At 41.2% G+C, this 14813-nt stretch overlaps 1 protein-coding gene across 1 annotated transcript in view; it reads right to left on the bottom strand.

Annotated features, from left to right (window-relative positions):
- STT3B (STT3 oligosaccharyltransferase complex catalytic subunit B) overlaps nucleotides 1–14813 on the bottom strand; it is a 102211-nt gene that overhangs the window by 53896 nt on the left and 33502 nt on the right. The window contains exons 2-3 of the mRNA XM_001508622.5: nucleotides 4558–4666; nucleotides 1834–2121 (exon numbers count right to left, since the gene is read on the bottom strand). Of these exons, the coding sequence (XP_001508672.2) occupies nucleotides 1834–2121; nucleotides 4558–4666 (397 nt within the window). The remainder of the gene's footprint in view (nucleotides 1–1833; nucleotides 2122–4557; nucleotides 4667–14813) is intronic.

Genomic DNA, 14813 nt, shown 5'->3' with positions numbered 1-14813 from the left:
ATCCCCCTCCCAGGCCCACAGCACTTTTGTACATATCCATATTTTATTTATATTAACATCTGCCTCCTCCTCTAGACTAAGCTCGCTGTGGGCAGGGAATGTTGTCTGTTGATTGCTGTATTGTGCTCTCCCAAGCTCTTATTACAGTGCTCTGCAAACAGTAAGCTCTCAATAAATACAACTGGATTGGCTGATTAAACTCTAATACTGGTGGAGAAGAGAAAATCAAGCTAGAACCAGACAGAAAGTGGGGTTCTTTTCCCTTCCCTTACTCCAACCCTAGTCACGAGAAGACCCAGGCTCCAAAGACACTGAAGACACAAAATCCAGGTCTGGGGAAAAGAAAAAACACTTTATGCTACTTTACACTGCAATCGTGCTCATTTCTTATGCAAAAACCATCATAATAATTTAGTCTTAAGCAAAAAATATTATGCAAATAAATAAAGAAAAGATTCCTAAACTGTAACTGGCTTGCTTATTCAAAAGGTCAGTTCTCAGTATTATGGGTTAATTTACTTTTGCTTTTTTAATTATGTGACTTCTTTCCTGTGCTCCCTTCCCTTGAATTAGTTATGATTTTTACTAAGCACATACTATGTCGTAAGAACTGGTGTAGGCACAAGATAATCAGGTCAGACAGATCACAGTCAAGAGGTAGGAAGAACAGATATCCTGCCTCCAGCTTATTGATGAAGAAATTGAGGCACAGCACTTAAATGACTTGCCTAAAATTCCTATAGCAGTTCAGTCGCATAGCTAGGATTAGAACCCAAGTCTTCTGATTCCTAATCCCATGTCCCTTTCACTAGGCCACAATGCCTTTTAATTTTCTTTTAGGTCACGAGCTTTTGTGGGTCAGAGACTGCATATGATTCAGTGGCCATGTACCTTTTCCCAGTACTTGCACAAATAATTCAATAAATAATGACAAATCACCGATTTCACTCAAAGACTATAACCACTTAAGTTTTCAGTAACATTCAATTTCCCAGCAACCTGCAAGTACTAAAGTGCTCCTTTCACCCAGAGACCATACATGTGAGTTCAAGATGAGAAAATGACTCCCAAAGGCTTCTTAGCCCAAGTTGAATGTAGCAACACTAACTTGCTTGAAGCGATTTAACAACAATAATAATATTTTGTTAGGTGCTTACTATGTGCAGGACACTGTCCTAAACGCTGGGGTGAATACAAGCAAATCAGGTTGGACTCAGTCCCTGTCCCATGTGAGGCTCACATTCTCGATCTCCATTTTACAGATGAGGTGAGGCCCAGAGAAGTAAAGTGACTTGCCCAAGGTCACACAAAAGACAAGTGGCAGAGCCAGAATTAGAACCCATGACCTTCTGACTCCCAGGACTGTGCTCTATCTACCACGCCATGCTGCTTCACACAGGTGTACTCTATGTCTGGTTTAGACCTACCAGACTAAAATTCTGAGCCATGAGAAGAATTTTTCCTCAAGATGCACACACCAGGGTTGAAATCTAAAACTTTTTTTTATGGTGTCTATTTTTTCGCTAAATACTTACACATGGTGACTTCAGCCAGAACAAAATACAATGACTTGAGTCATACTAAGCAGCAATGCTTTTAATTCTACAAAGTCAAGAACCCAAAGGGATCAGTGACTTGAACAGAGTTAAGACAATGCCGGAGGTAGAACTGAGAGACCAACTTCAATTCCTCCACTCAAGCTATTTACCTGTAGTTCTCAACTTTTCTAAAGTAACTCAGACCTTAAAAACACCATCACGCACAAAGGAATTTTTCAAGGAGAATAGGCAGAATAAGCAAGATATCGACTAGCCAAAATTTGATATTACTTACCCACAAATAGTATGTGAACTGCAGTGCAAAAATAGCTATGCCTTCGTTGTCAAAAGACCCCGCTACTGATCGAGATATGTAACCTGGGACGATAGCAATAAAACAGGCAGCTAAAAGCCCTGCTCCTTGGTTCCACAGTTCTCTGGTGAGCAGGAAAGTAGAAATAGATGTAAGGCCGCTAAAAACTGGTGCTAGGAACACACATACATCTCGTATGTGGACTGTTATATTCAGCATATTTAAAATCCAATGTATAAGTCCTGCTGTCACCATCAACCCTGGGTAGACCTAGGAGAAAAGAAAAGTACAATGAAACCATGATGCTAAATAACCACCAAAATACAATCTACTTGTACCACAAAGGTTCCTGAATGCAACAATGTACATGTATGAAAATAGTAATACATGCACACGTTTACTACAGTACATTTTGATATATTTAAACAATTACAAGATGCATTCCTTTAACTTTTGGTTGTCCTTGCATTTTACCTCGAATGCACGATGACCCATGCTTAAATTTTATCTATTTATCACAAAACCTGAAGTTGCCTATCCAACAAATTGAACAGATGTCTGAATTTAATTTCCAAATGATGGCTTTTGCTACAAAATAATATGCCACCAATAGATTTATATTGCCCTTCAAAATTATAAAAAATAAAATATGGATTTACATCTGTAACTGGGGCTGGAAGGACTTCCAGTCACTAGTTAAAATGCACTGCATTACCACTATTTCATTTCAGTCTGTAAATATTCTTCCTTTCAAGGAAAGCACTGAGTGACCAGACATAGTTATAGGTCAATGTATTTATTCAGGAGAACCAGGGAGAGAACTGAATTTAAGGATAATCCATACAGCAAGGTTATCAGGAAGTAAGCAAGGAATATAAAAGTGTTAAATGCCATATTAGCAAAAATTCTTAAAATGGAAAATCTCATGTGGAGCATCTAGAAAGAACTGGCCGTCTCAAATCTTTGCTTGATAATTCTCTTCTATTAACAGCATAATCCTGTCAGTTGTGTTATGTACTGAATATTTAAAGCATTCACTTAAAAAAAAAAAGGCAGTGTTTTAAATCTTGCTTGCTGAAGTCATTGAACTGAAATAATTCAACTGACTGTAAGCAAATGAAGGGTTGGGGGAGGTCTTGAAATGTCCACCATGATTTCATTTTTCAGGTGAAACAATGGATTTATAAAAGTCCTCGCTAAAGCGGGTGCCATACCATAATGTATCCAAACAATAATATAGTCCCTTTTGAATATTCTCAAAAATAGGATGGGAGGAAGGGGGAATAAGGAAGGATGAGATAGTCATCCCTTTGGATTACTTTTCCAAATTATTTAATTTATTCACTACAGGATGAATTTCTTGGAACTTGAGTGCTTTACTATGTGCAGAGCTCTGTACTTTAGTGCTTGGAAGTGTATAACAGAGTAGGCACACCCGGTTCCGGCCCTCAAGGGGCTTTAAAGTTGAAAAAAAGTTTGAAAACACTTTCAAAAATTATAATTATTTGCTTTACAAGTGACCTTAAAGGAATTTCTTTTCCATTCTTTAATCTGATTTTATTTTACATTACCATACAAAGGGAGATTGCAGCTACTTCATATAGGGTTCAGACATAGGAAAAATAATTAAAGGGTGCCCAAATGTTTAGGCTTAACATACTATAAGGGGCTAACACAAGGACCAAAGAAGATATTTAATGCTGCCAACTCACTGACATCTTATGTAATATGACTCCCATATTTCTTTTTAAAAATAAAACCACCAGTTCAAAACAAGATCTCTTTCACAGAATATGGATAGAGCTGAAGGGAAGCAATCACAAAAATGCAGGAAGAGGAAGTAAATATGGCATATATGACATAACATAATGTTAACAGAAAGACAGGATAAAGCAGCAGCCTTGACCAGGAAATGGACATGAATAGTTTGAGCTAAATGGGGAGGTTCAGAAGAGAAACTTATTGACAACTAAAAGTGTGATTTCTAGTAACTTGTCACCTGTTTGAATTTTCAAAGTTAACTTAACACAATGGTCTTTTTTTTTTTTTTTTTCGCAAAAGACCACTTTTGATACCAGGCTTTTGGTATCAGGGACTCCACTTAGTGCAACATCATTTCATTTTTCTTCCTCCCCTTTCTAATTTTATAAATAACTTCCCTCTTCCCAAATGCCTGTCTAATATTTTCCTGCATATCTCTAGCCTATCCCACTTTCCGACCTGAATTTTTCCTCCAAATAATCCCTCCAGACCCTCATTCTATCTCCACAAAATAAATGTTTCTACACCATTTCTGATTCCTCCCAATTGCCCAGTCAGAACCCATATAGATTGTAGCCAATTCTAAATAGCCTGAATGGCAATGGATGTCACTTACTTAATCCTTAGATTTTTCAAAAACCTTTATTTGTGTCTAACTAGGTTCCATCACTTCAATTCCTTCCCTCCAAATGCCTACTAACAAGTACACAACTGAACTGGTTTGAGTTTTGATTTATTTTACTTTCCGTGTTCTCTCTCTGATAGTGAGATAGTCCAATAACAGGCAATTCTGGACCAGTAAAATCAACCAAACTGTTCATTCCCGTTCTAAATTACCAAAAGTTGACTGTACCAAGAAGTCTCAAATATCACCAACCCACTGATTTCACACAAAATTATTGGCTGCTTTATCTTTTTTAATGAAAAATTATTTTGTATACTTACAGTCCCACCTACTATTCTTCCTAGCGGATACCATGCTCTTTCATCAAACCAATTTAAAAATTCATAGAACCCATGGGATGCGAGATGATGTGTTGATCTATAATTAAACCTAAAGAAGAGGGGGGGAAAAGGCACATTTTAAATTAACTCAAAATATTGAATACCAAAAAACAACTATTTTGCTATTCTCATACTTACCTCTCATATTAGGGTTGCTTGGGACAAGAGTTTATCAAATGGCCCATTCATAATTATTATAGCAGTTGTTATAGTAGCCTTGCAAATAAATTCTCACCTATTTGCCCAGGCTAACTTACAATTTTTATGGGTGGGTAAAAAGTGAATTGTAATTTACTGTACTATCAGAACTTCTATTGGGGAAAGCAAAAAGGTAAAATTGCTTTTTTTAAAAAAAAACCCAAATTGGCTGCAAAATAGTTTTTAAAATACCCCAAACCCAATCTCTCCTGTTCTTTTCCAAAGGCAAAAATGCATTCAAGTTGCCATTTCACTTTTTCTTTTGTGAACCAAATTAAGCCTATTCCTTTCCCTTCCCCTCCCTTAAGACCATGGGTCTGGGGAATGAAGGGGTTGACAGAAAGGGGTGGAAAAAGAGGCAGAGAATGGGTAAAAGAATCTGCTTCCATTTCCTTTCTTGGTATCGGCCTTTGGGTAGGATTGCTTTTTGAATTTTCCTGTTGAAGGTATCCTGACTTGGGAAACTTTAGAAAGTCAGGAGGCTGAAAGGGATGGGAGAAGAAGTCTCTTATTCCCCAAACAGGGCCAATAGGACTGTTTCTTTTCTCCCATAGTTCTTTGGTTTAACTGTCCAATTAACAGCATCACAATCTTGACTACCATTTGAGCACATATTTGTGTGTCAGGCACTGTATGAGGCACTTGGGAATTCAAAAAGAGTAAAAGGCAGGATCCCTCCCATAATCTAATCAGGGAGACAGACATAAATGGGCAACTAAATGGTAGTTAGGAGCAAAAGAATCTACATAAATAATTAACACAAGAGACTAAATAAAAACAATGATTAGAAAGAACTTCACTGATGCTGATGCAGTGACGCTATCAATGGCATTTATAAAATGCTTACTGTGCACACAGCACTGTAGTAAGCACTTGGAAGAGCACAGTACAACCGAGTTGGTCGGACACGTTTTCTGCCCGTCAGGGAGCTTAAAGTCTAGAGGGAAGAGCTAACATGACTGGCAAGACGCAATGGTTACCCATTGAAGGCAACCTACTAAAACTGGCTGGTTCAGAGCTCTGGAAAGAGACAATCTGTCTTTAGGTTTGTTTGGGAGAATCATGGAGCATAAATTAGGGTGCTGCAGAAGACAGCAGATAGGTAAGAGATCCAGCTGATGGAGTGCACTGAAGCTGATGGTCAGGAGTTCTTACTTCTGTATAAGAAGCAAAGGGGAACCACTGATATCTAAGGAAGGGAGTGACATGCTCCATTTGGTGTGTAAGAAAGATAAGCGGAGAAGCACGTAAAATGTACCGGAGAAGGGAGAGGCTGGAGGCTGGGAGACCAGTAAAAAGTCTATTACAGAAGTCCAACCAACAGGTCACGAGAGTTTTCAGCAGGCTGATGGCTCTCTAAGGATGAAGGGGAAGCCTTAGCTGCCGCTGCTGAGAGATCAATCAATTGTATTTATTGAGCAGTTACTAGAGGTAGAGCACTGTAGTAATGCTTTGCTTTCCCTCCATTTCTAGACACTTCTTGGGGCTGCTTGTGGGGAGGAATGCCCTTCATAAAGAAATAATAATAAAAACCCCCCTCTTACCACTGCTCTGTCTGGTTGCCAACACCCCCAAACCCAGCTACCACAAGGTCCTTATCTACTTCCCTTGGAGCTGAGAAGGAGGAATTTCAGTTTCCTTTCTGGGAAGAACAACTTCCCCACTGTTGATCCCTACACCTAGCTTACAACACTGCCCTTTCAGCTCCCAGCAGTAGTGATCACACAAGGGGCTTGTTCTTTAGTCAAGGAGGGGAAAGACAAGATATTTTTTAAAAGGTTAAACTAACGAGGGTGGGAGTATTCCACCTTTTTAAGATGAAAAAACTGGCTCCCTACGACTTCAAATTTTCATCTGAAGTACCCCATTTTCATCACATACATTTCCCTGGCACAGTCCTCCTACTCTCCACTCAGTTGGGCAGCCAGCCCCCACAACAAGCCAGACTGCCCCCAGCCCACTCATTTCCTAGCACATCTTCACCCTCAAAAGTCAGGAAAGAGTGATTCCAATATAGGTGAAAAAAGCAAACAAAAAAAGCCAAAGTCTTTTATCTGTCAATCAGTCGATTAACTCTCCTCCCCCTTCTACCTAGCTTCCGCTCATCTCCCACTACAACCCTTCCCACGCACTTTTTGCTCTAAGACCAAACTATGCACACAATGTGCGGCAATCTCATGTCTCTCTCACCACATCCTCCCTCGAGCCTCAAACTCCCTCCCACTTCACATCCAACAGACCAAATTTTCCCCTGTCTTCAAAGCCCTATTAAAGTCCTCCTCCTCTGAGAGGCCTTCTCTTACTAAACTTTTTTCCCCTCTAATCACCCTCCCCCTTACTTTGATAATCACCTCACCCTCAGTCCCACAGCACTTGTGTACATACCCTTTATACTTATGCTCCTTCCTCTACCTGTTAATTTAATTATGCCTACCAATTCTATTGCATTATACTCTCTAAGCGCTTAACATGGCTCTGCCCACAGTAGTGATCAATAAAAATTACTGACTGATCCTTCCCTATGGTTTACAATAAAGGCTGTGCCCAGTACAGAATTCTGAAGTACCCCCTGAGGATCAAGGTCTCCTGGGTAACTCTGAATTTAGGCTTCATCTAAATTAACAGTTCCATCTCGGGTGACCCGTTCTTCCTTCTCTCTCTTCTCTCCAACTGACTTCTTTACCTCCCAGTCCCTCTCTCACTACAGCCCATCTCTCCGCCCTGTGCTCCTGCCCCCTTCACCTCCCCTCAGCTAAGCCCCCTTTCCCTCTGCTCCTCCCCTTCTCCCTTCTCCTCAGCACTGGGCTCATTTGTATCTATTTTTATTACCCTATTTTGTTAATGAGGTGTACATCCCCTTGATTCTATTTATCGTGATTGTTTTTGTCCATCTGTCTCTCCTGATTAAACTGTAAGCCTGTCACTGGGCAGGGATTGTCTCTATCTCATGCTGAATTGTACATTCCAAGCGGTTAGTACAGTGCTCTACACATAGTAAGCACTCAATAAATATTATTGAATGAATGAATTAATTTCCTGTTTCCCTACACTGTTTTGTTCTACTTGTTCGCGACTACCTTGGGGGAGGCTCATAAGAAATCTTCAGTGCTGTCTTCTTCCTCTGTCCTTCCCACATGTATGTCCTTAGGCCCCAAATGTTCAAAAGGAAAAAGGAAGACTCTTCTTTAACACCAAAAATTTCCATAAAAAGATATTTCCTCCTATTTTTCTGTCTACGATACCTAATAATAATTTTTTAAAAGCGCATATCCTCTGAGTCTCTTTAGTGTGTTTATCCTTCTCCAATCTTTACAAGTCAATTGACAAGCAGGCCATGAAGTTAGTCTTCTCCCCTGGTCTCCTGCAGCTGAGAGATGAAAGAACACAAAACTCACTGGGAACACATTTCTCCCTCTCTTTCTTGAGCAATTCCACTGCAACTCTCAGTAGAAGGTCTATATCTGAAGAAGAGTCAAAGGCCAAGGGCAGAGAGCTTAGGTTTGGACAAAGCAAATGCTGAATTTCTCAGTAAGGAACCAAACTGCTACCAGGGAAGAAATGTTTTGGATCAAAAGTAGATCCAATTTAACTCTAGCAACACTACATTAAAATATTCAGAGAGTATACTGACATGATCACCATGGTTCATACATTTTTGAACTTAGTAAAAACGTCAAAATCACCTTTATGTAATATTTTCATAGACCACAAATGGGAGGCTTTATGTAATATTAATGTATGGAGTAAGCTTATATTACATAATGAAAACAATTACAAATGTGCAAAATGACATAATCAAACTATTCTAACCCATAATGTTTCAACCATATCAAATTATACACTGAAATGTAAATTCACTGGTGAAATGGGCTCTTCTGACTAACCTACACTTCTCATTTGACTTCTCATTTGGCTATGAATTCAATTCAGTATTTGAAAAGTCCAGAGCACTTTGTTCAAATAATAATAATAATAATAATGTTGGTATTTAAGTGCTTACTATGTGCAGAGCACTGTTCTAAGCGCTGGGGTAGATACAGGGTCAGCAGGTTGTCCCACGTGAGGCTCAGAGTCAATCCCCATTTTACAGATGAGGTCACTGAGGCACAGAGAAGTGAAGTGACTTGCCCACAGTTACACAGCTGACAAGTGGAAGAGCCAGGATTCGAATCCATGATCTCTGACTCCCAAGGCTGGGTTCTTTCCATTGAGCCACGCTGCTCCTCAAATGTAAATGATTATTCACTAAGAAGAGATAATTCACAACTCTGTTCTCCCTCTCCATGCCTAATCTTTGCCACCCTCTCAGCCCTTTATAATAATTCTGGTATTTGTTAAGTGCTTACTACCTGCCAAGCATTATACTAAATGCATGGGTAGACACAAAATAATCAGGTCAGACACAGTCTCTATCCCACATAGGATTCACAATCTGAGAAAGAGAGAGGGGAAGAGAGAGAGAGAGAGAGAGAGAGAAAGAAAGAACACATGAACAGGTATTTAATCCCCATATTGCCAATGAGGAAATTGAGGCACAGAAGTTCCATGATTTGCCCAATGCCACACACAGCAGGTAAGCGTCAGATCTCCTGACTCTCAGGCAGGCCCATGCTGTTTCTCACTACTTCACCCGGCCCTTTTTTCTAAGTTCTGTGGCCAACTTTGTCCCCAAGATCCTTCAAGTCTCCTTGTCCCTCCACGTCACCCACTGTGCTTCCCTTGATTCTCCACTGCTCCTGATGCTAAATCCTGTCAGTTCAACCTTTATAACATCATGAAAATCTGTCCCTTCCTCTCCATCCAAAATGCTATCATATTAATCCAAGCACTTATCCTATCCAGCTCTGATTATATTTCAGCCTCCTTGCTGACCTCCCTGCCTCCTATTTCTCCCCACTTCAGTCTATATTTCACTCTGCTGCCCAGGTCATTTTTCTACAAAACCATTCAATCCATGCTTCTCTATTCCTCAAGAACCTCCAGTGGTTGCCCGTCCGCCTTCACATCAAACAGAAAGTCCTTAACATAGGCTTTAAAGCACTCAATCCCCTTGCTCCTCCTACCAGCCCACAAACACATGGCCTAGTAGATACAGCACGGACCTGGGGGTCAGAAGGATTTGGGTTCTACTTCTGGCTCCGCCGCTTGTCTGCTGTGTGACCTTTGGCAGGTCACTTCACTTCTCTGTGCCTCAGTTACCGTATCTGTAAAATGGGGATTAAGACTGGGAGCCTCATGTGGGACAAGGACTCTGTCCAACCTTATTAGCCTGTATCCACCCTGGTGCTTAGAATAGTGCTTGGCACATAATAAACACTTAAAAATACCATCATCCTCCTCTAATGATAACCTACTCACTCTATCTCGATCTCATCTACCACGTGGCTGACCTCTCGCCCACATCCTGCCACTGGTCTGGAACACCCTTCCTCTTCATATTCGACAGACAATTACTCTCCCCACCTTCAAAACCTTATTCAAGGCATATCACCTCCAACATGTCTTCTTTGACTACACCCTTATTTCATATTCTCCCACTTCCTGGGTCGCCCTTGCACTTGAATTCGCTCCCTTTTTTATTTTAACCCCACCTTCAGCCCCACAGCACTTATGTAGACTTTAGACTGTAAACTCGCTGTGGGCAGAGAATGTCTGTTTATTGTTATACTGTACTCTTCCAAGCGCTTAATACAGTGTTGTGCACAAAGTGCTCAATAATTACGACTGACGTACATGAATATCCAAAAATTTATTTATATTAATGCTTGTCTCCCCATCTTGACTGTACGCTAGTTGTGGGTAGGGAACATGTCTACCAACTATGTTACACTGTGCTCAATACAGTGTTCTGCACACAGTAAGCCCTCAATAAATATATAAATATAACTGACTGATGGATGCATCAGCCCAATTCACCCTCTCAGGTGTGCCAGAAATTTACCTCTCTATCCTTTTGGCCCTGTCTCTTGTCTTGGACTCTCAACCCAGCCACCTTTTCCACTCACCATTCATTAACTTCATCTCCCTTCCCTTTTCCTTCATGCTTTGCTGGGCCACTGGGAAGTAGGAAAAAAGTAAAAAAGCCTTTCACTTTGCCTATTATGGCTGTTAAGTCCACTGAGGCAGGATGAGAAATGCTCATCTCAAAAATGAAATCCACCTGTCAACCTAACAGATGATTTAATTATAGTCACACACACACACACACACAGAGCCAAAGCTCCCCTATTTCACAGGAATTTCCTATCAGAATCATAAAATTGCACAGGGTTAAACAGGTCCTCTATATAAATACAGCCAACCCAGAAGCATCATGGCACAGTGGATAGACCATGGGCCTGAGAGTCCCAAGGTCATGGGTTTTAATCTTGGCCCCACCACTTATCTGACCTTGGGAAAGTCACTTCACTTCTTTGTGCCTCCGTCACCTCATCTGTAAAATAGGGATTGAGAATGTGAGCCCCACATGGGACAAGGACTTCGTCCTACCTGTTTTACTTGTATCCACCCCAGCCCTTAGTAGAATGCCTGCATGTAGTAAGCACGTAATAATACAAGATTATCATTTTTCATATATTAAGACAGCTGTATTCATATTAAATTCACAGTTAAAATAAAAGACTCGATTTAGCTGCTTCAACCTTTTCTAACAGCAAGGACTTTTCCAAAGCTAACAACAAATTACCAAATGATCTGCGCTGAGTTTCACATCATCTGTTTCCCTATGCAGTGAAAGCGTCAACAAGGTTGAAAATTCCAAAACACCAGCAAGACAGAATGAGAAAAGCAGTGAGGGTCCAGGAGAAACCACAAACTGGATAATTGGTTCCTAAATAAATGAGTTTATTGTAGTTGCTAATGCTTTCCCTTAAACAACGTGGCAGAAAATGGATGTCTAACTAACCCTGTCAAGAAATCCTTCCTTTCTGTTGCTAGAAATAACCTTGTTAGAAGCACTTGTACTCTATTCATGAACTTGTATATAACCAGATGAAACAAAAAGCTACCCTCTATAAGAATAGAAAAAACATTAGCCACTGATTAAAACATTCTTAACCACCTAAAATTTCCAGTCTCTCAGTTTTTATAAATTAGTACTTCCCTAACAGACTAATCGAAATAATTTGAGGAATTCTACTCAAGGAAGAGTTAGGAGTATTTCAAAGTTTAGAGCACATTAATATTTATAATAAAATGGATCTATTTCAATTAATCTTGGACTCAAATTTTATTTCAAACACACTGCTTCACTGGCTTTGATAGTTATGAGTACTGATTTATGAAGAAAGCACCGAATCTATAATGATGTGCTTTAATATTTACACTGAGAATTCAAATATATATTAGCTTCTACCTTTAAGGGTTTTTGTGCTAAGATGATTGCAGCTTTTCCCTTAAGAGAGTGGCATTAAGACAATCGCCTGGGAACAGATTCTACTCATATGAGATCAGTGGGTTCCACCTTCTTTCCCCACGGGGAACCGACTTTCCCGACAGTCCACCACCTCCTCACCACACTGTCCGCCTCCTCCCCCAACATTTTAAATTGCCTGAGCTTTCCCTGTTTTTCTGTCAGTCTACTCTGACCAAGCCTCCTCTATTGACTCTCATCCTCTTTCCCTGGCCAAGTTTTCCACCCATCTCCCTTTTCTAGACCTTCTCTTCCTGCTCCTGCTGTTATCTAATGAGTAGGCCTGCTCTAGTTTCACCTTCCCACATTGCCAGGGCCAGGCAGGCTGCAGCCGACATTGTTGACAACGATAGCTCTCTTCCCTGATCCATCCTAGCAGGTATGCACAGAGCACAAGCCTGCCATACAGTTGAACTCAAACGAGGAAGCCACGAGAGTCTGCTAGCGTCCATGATGGCAACCCTTCCAATTTTACATCACTGCAAGTGGCAATCTGGTGTAACAAGAGTTTGTGCAGGACTGAGAGGTCATGACTCCTGTCCTTGTCTTGTCTTACAGAAGTTTATTCTTTTACCGTATCATCTCAGAGCATAATATATTAGAGGATATAAAGTCAAAACTAGATAATATTTAAGAAGTGTATTATGTTACTGAGTCATTTCAAGTCTGATTTTGAAATGAGATTGAAATGTAATAGGCCGTAGTGTTTGACTCAAAGTGTGCTTGGGATTTCGGGATGGAGCATCTCCTGGCCTGGATTTGGTTTACAGGCTAAATTCTGGAGCCCCACCCCAACTGACATCCATCTTCTGCCCTCCACCTTCCAAAAGACCTTCCCTTGATTCATAAATTGATGCCCTCAACAACATCCTCTCCACTGAACTCAGGGCCCTTTCTCCCTGTCCCTCCGCCCATCTTGTACCATTAATCCATAGCCCTGGATCACCTCCACTGTGAGCAGCCTTTAATCTTGTGCATAAGCCACAGAGTCCTGCTGTTGGAAAAAAAGTCAGACATCAGGCTAACCTCATCCATCTCAAATTCATCATTGCCTGCCTTAATTCTGCCCCTTTCTCCGGCTGGCAACATGATTTCTCCATCCATATTGATTTCCAGACCAGCTATTTTGGATGCTCAGCTCCCTCCTCAAACACCCTGTCCCCTCATCTCCCCTATCTCTTGCCCCTAGTGACCTGGCCATGTACTTTATTGATAAAACTGAAAGCATCAGGCATGATTCTCCTTAAAATCTCCCATGCTCCTCTCCAGTCTCTCCCTCCTCCGGGCCCCTCTTGGACTCTCTCAACTTTCCCAGGAGTATTTCAAGAGGAGATCCTCCATGTCCTTTCAGAATCTACCCATTCCACCTATGCCTTTGACCCCAACCCTCTGCATCTTATCAAGACACCTGCTCCCTCTCTTCTTCCCTCCCTAACCACCATCTTCTTTGGCTCACTTTCCAATGGTTTCTTGCCACTGCTATGAAACATGCTCGTGTATCCTATCCTAAAAAACCCTCCCTTGGCCCCTCCCCTCTCCCCACAACTATTACTCCATCTTCTAACTCCTTGAAATGGGGCAATAGCAATTTTTACACCTTCGGTATCCTCTTCCTCGCCTCCAATTCTCCTGTTCACCCACTCCAATCGGGTCTCCATCCCCTTCACTCCATGGAAAATGCCCTCTCGAAGGTCACCAATGACCTCTTCCTTGCCAAATCCAGTGACTTCTACTCCAAACTAAGCTTCCTCTACTTCTCAGCTGCCTTGGGCACAGGACCAACCCTTCACCTGGAAACTTTATCCAACCTTGGCTTCACTGACATTGTCCTCTTCTGGTTCTCCTCCTATCCTCTCTGGCCACTGTCTCTTTTGCAGGCTCTGGGAATTTGATATTCACCCTACCCTCAACACCACAGCATTTACATATATAACTATAAGTTATAGAGTATTCACATTAATGTCCATTTTCCCTTTGAGACTGTAAGATTGTTGTAGGCAAAGACTGTGCCTATCAACTCCGCTCTATTATTCCTTCCCTAAAGCTCATTACAGTACTCAGCACACAATAAGTGCTCAGATATCACTGATGATGATCATCAGCCTTCTTGCTGACCTCCCTGCCTCTCTCTACCTCCTCCCCACTAAAGGACCCCCAAACCTCCAGTGGTTGTCCAACCCCCTCTGCATCAAATAGAAACTCCTAACCATCATCTTTATGCACACAATCAGCCCACCCCTTTTTCTTTACTTGCTGATTTCCTGCTACAACCCAGCCACTTTGCTCCAATGTGGCTTAGTGGAAGGAGCACAGGCTTGGGAATCAGAGGTCGTGGGTTCTAATCCCAGCTCTGCCACTTATCAGCTGTGTTACTCTGGGCAAGCACTTAACTTCTCTGTGCCTCAGTTACCTCATCTGTAAAATGGGCATTAAGATTGTGAGCCCCACATGGGACAACCTGATTACCTTTTATCTCCCCCAGTGCGTAGAACAGTGCTTGGCACATAGTAAGTGCTTAACGAATACATTATTATTAATGCCAAGCTACTCCTGTGCCTCAATCATCTATCTCACTGCTTACCCATAT

This window comes from Ornithorhynchus anatinus, chromosome 8 (genome assembly GCF_004115215.2).
Source record: "Ornithorhynchus anatinus isolate Pmale09 chromosome 8, mOrnAna1.pri.v4, whole genome shotgun sequence".
NCBI classification, from domain to species: domain Eukaryota; kingdom Metazoa; phylum Chordata; class Mammalia; order Monotremata; family Ornithorhynchidae; genus Ornithorhynchus; species Ornithorhynchus anatinus.
This window is presented reverse-complemented; position numbering and strand designations above follow the sequence as displayed.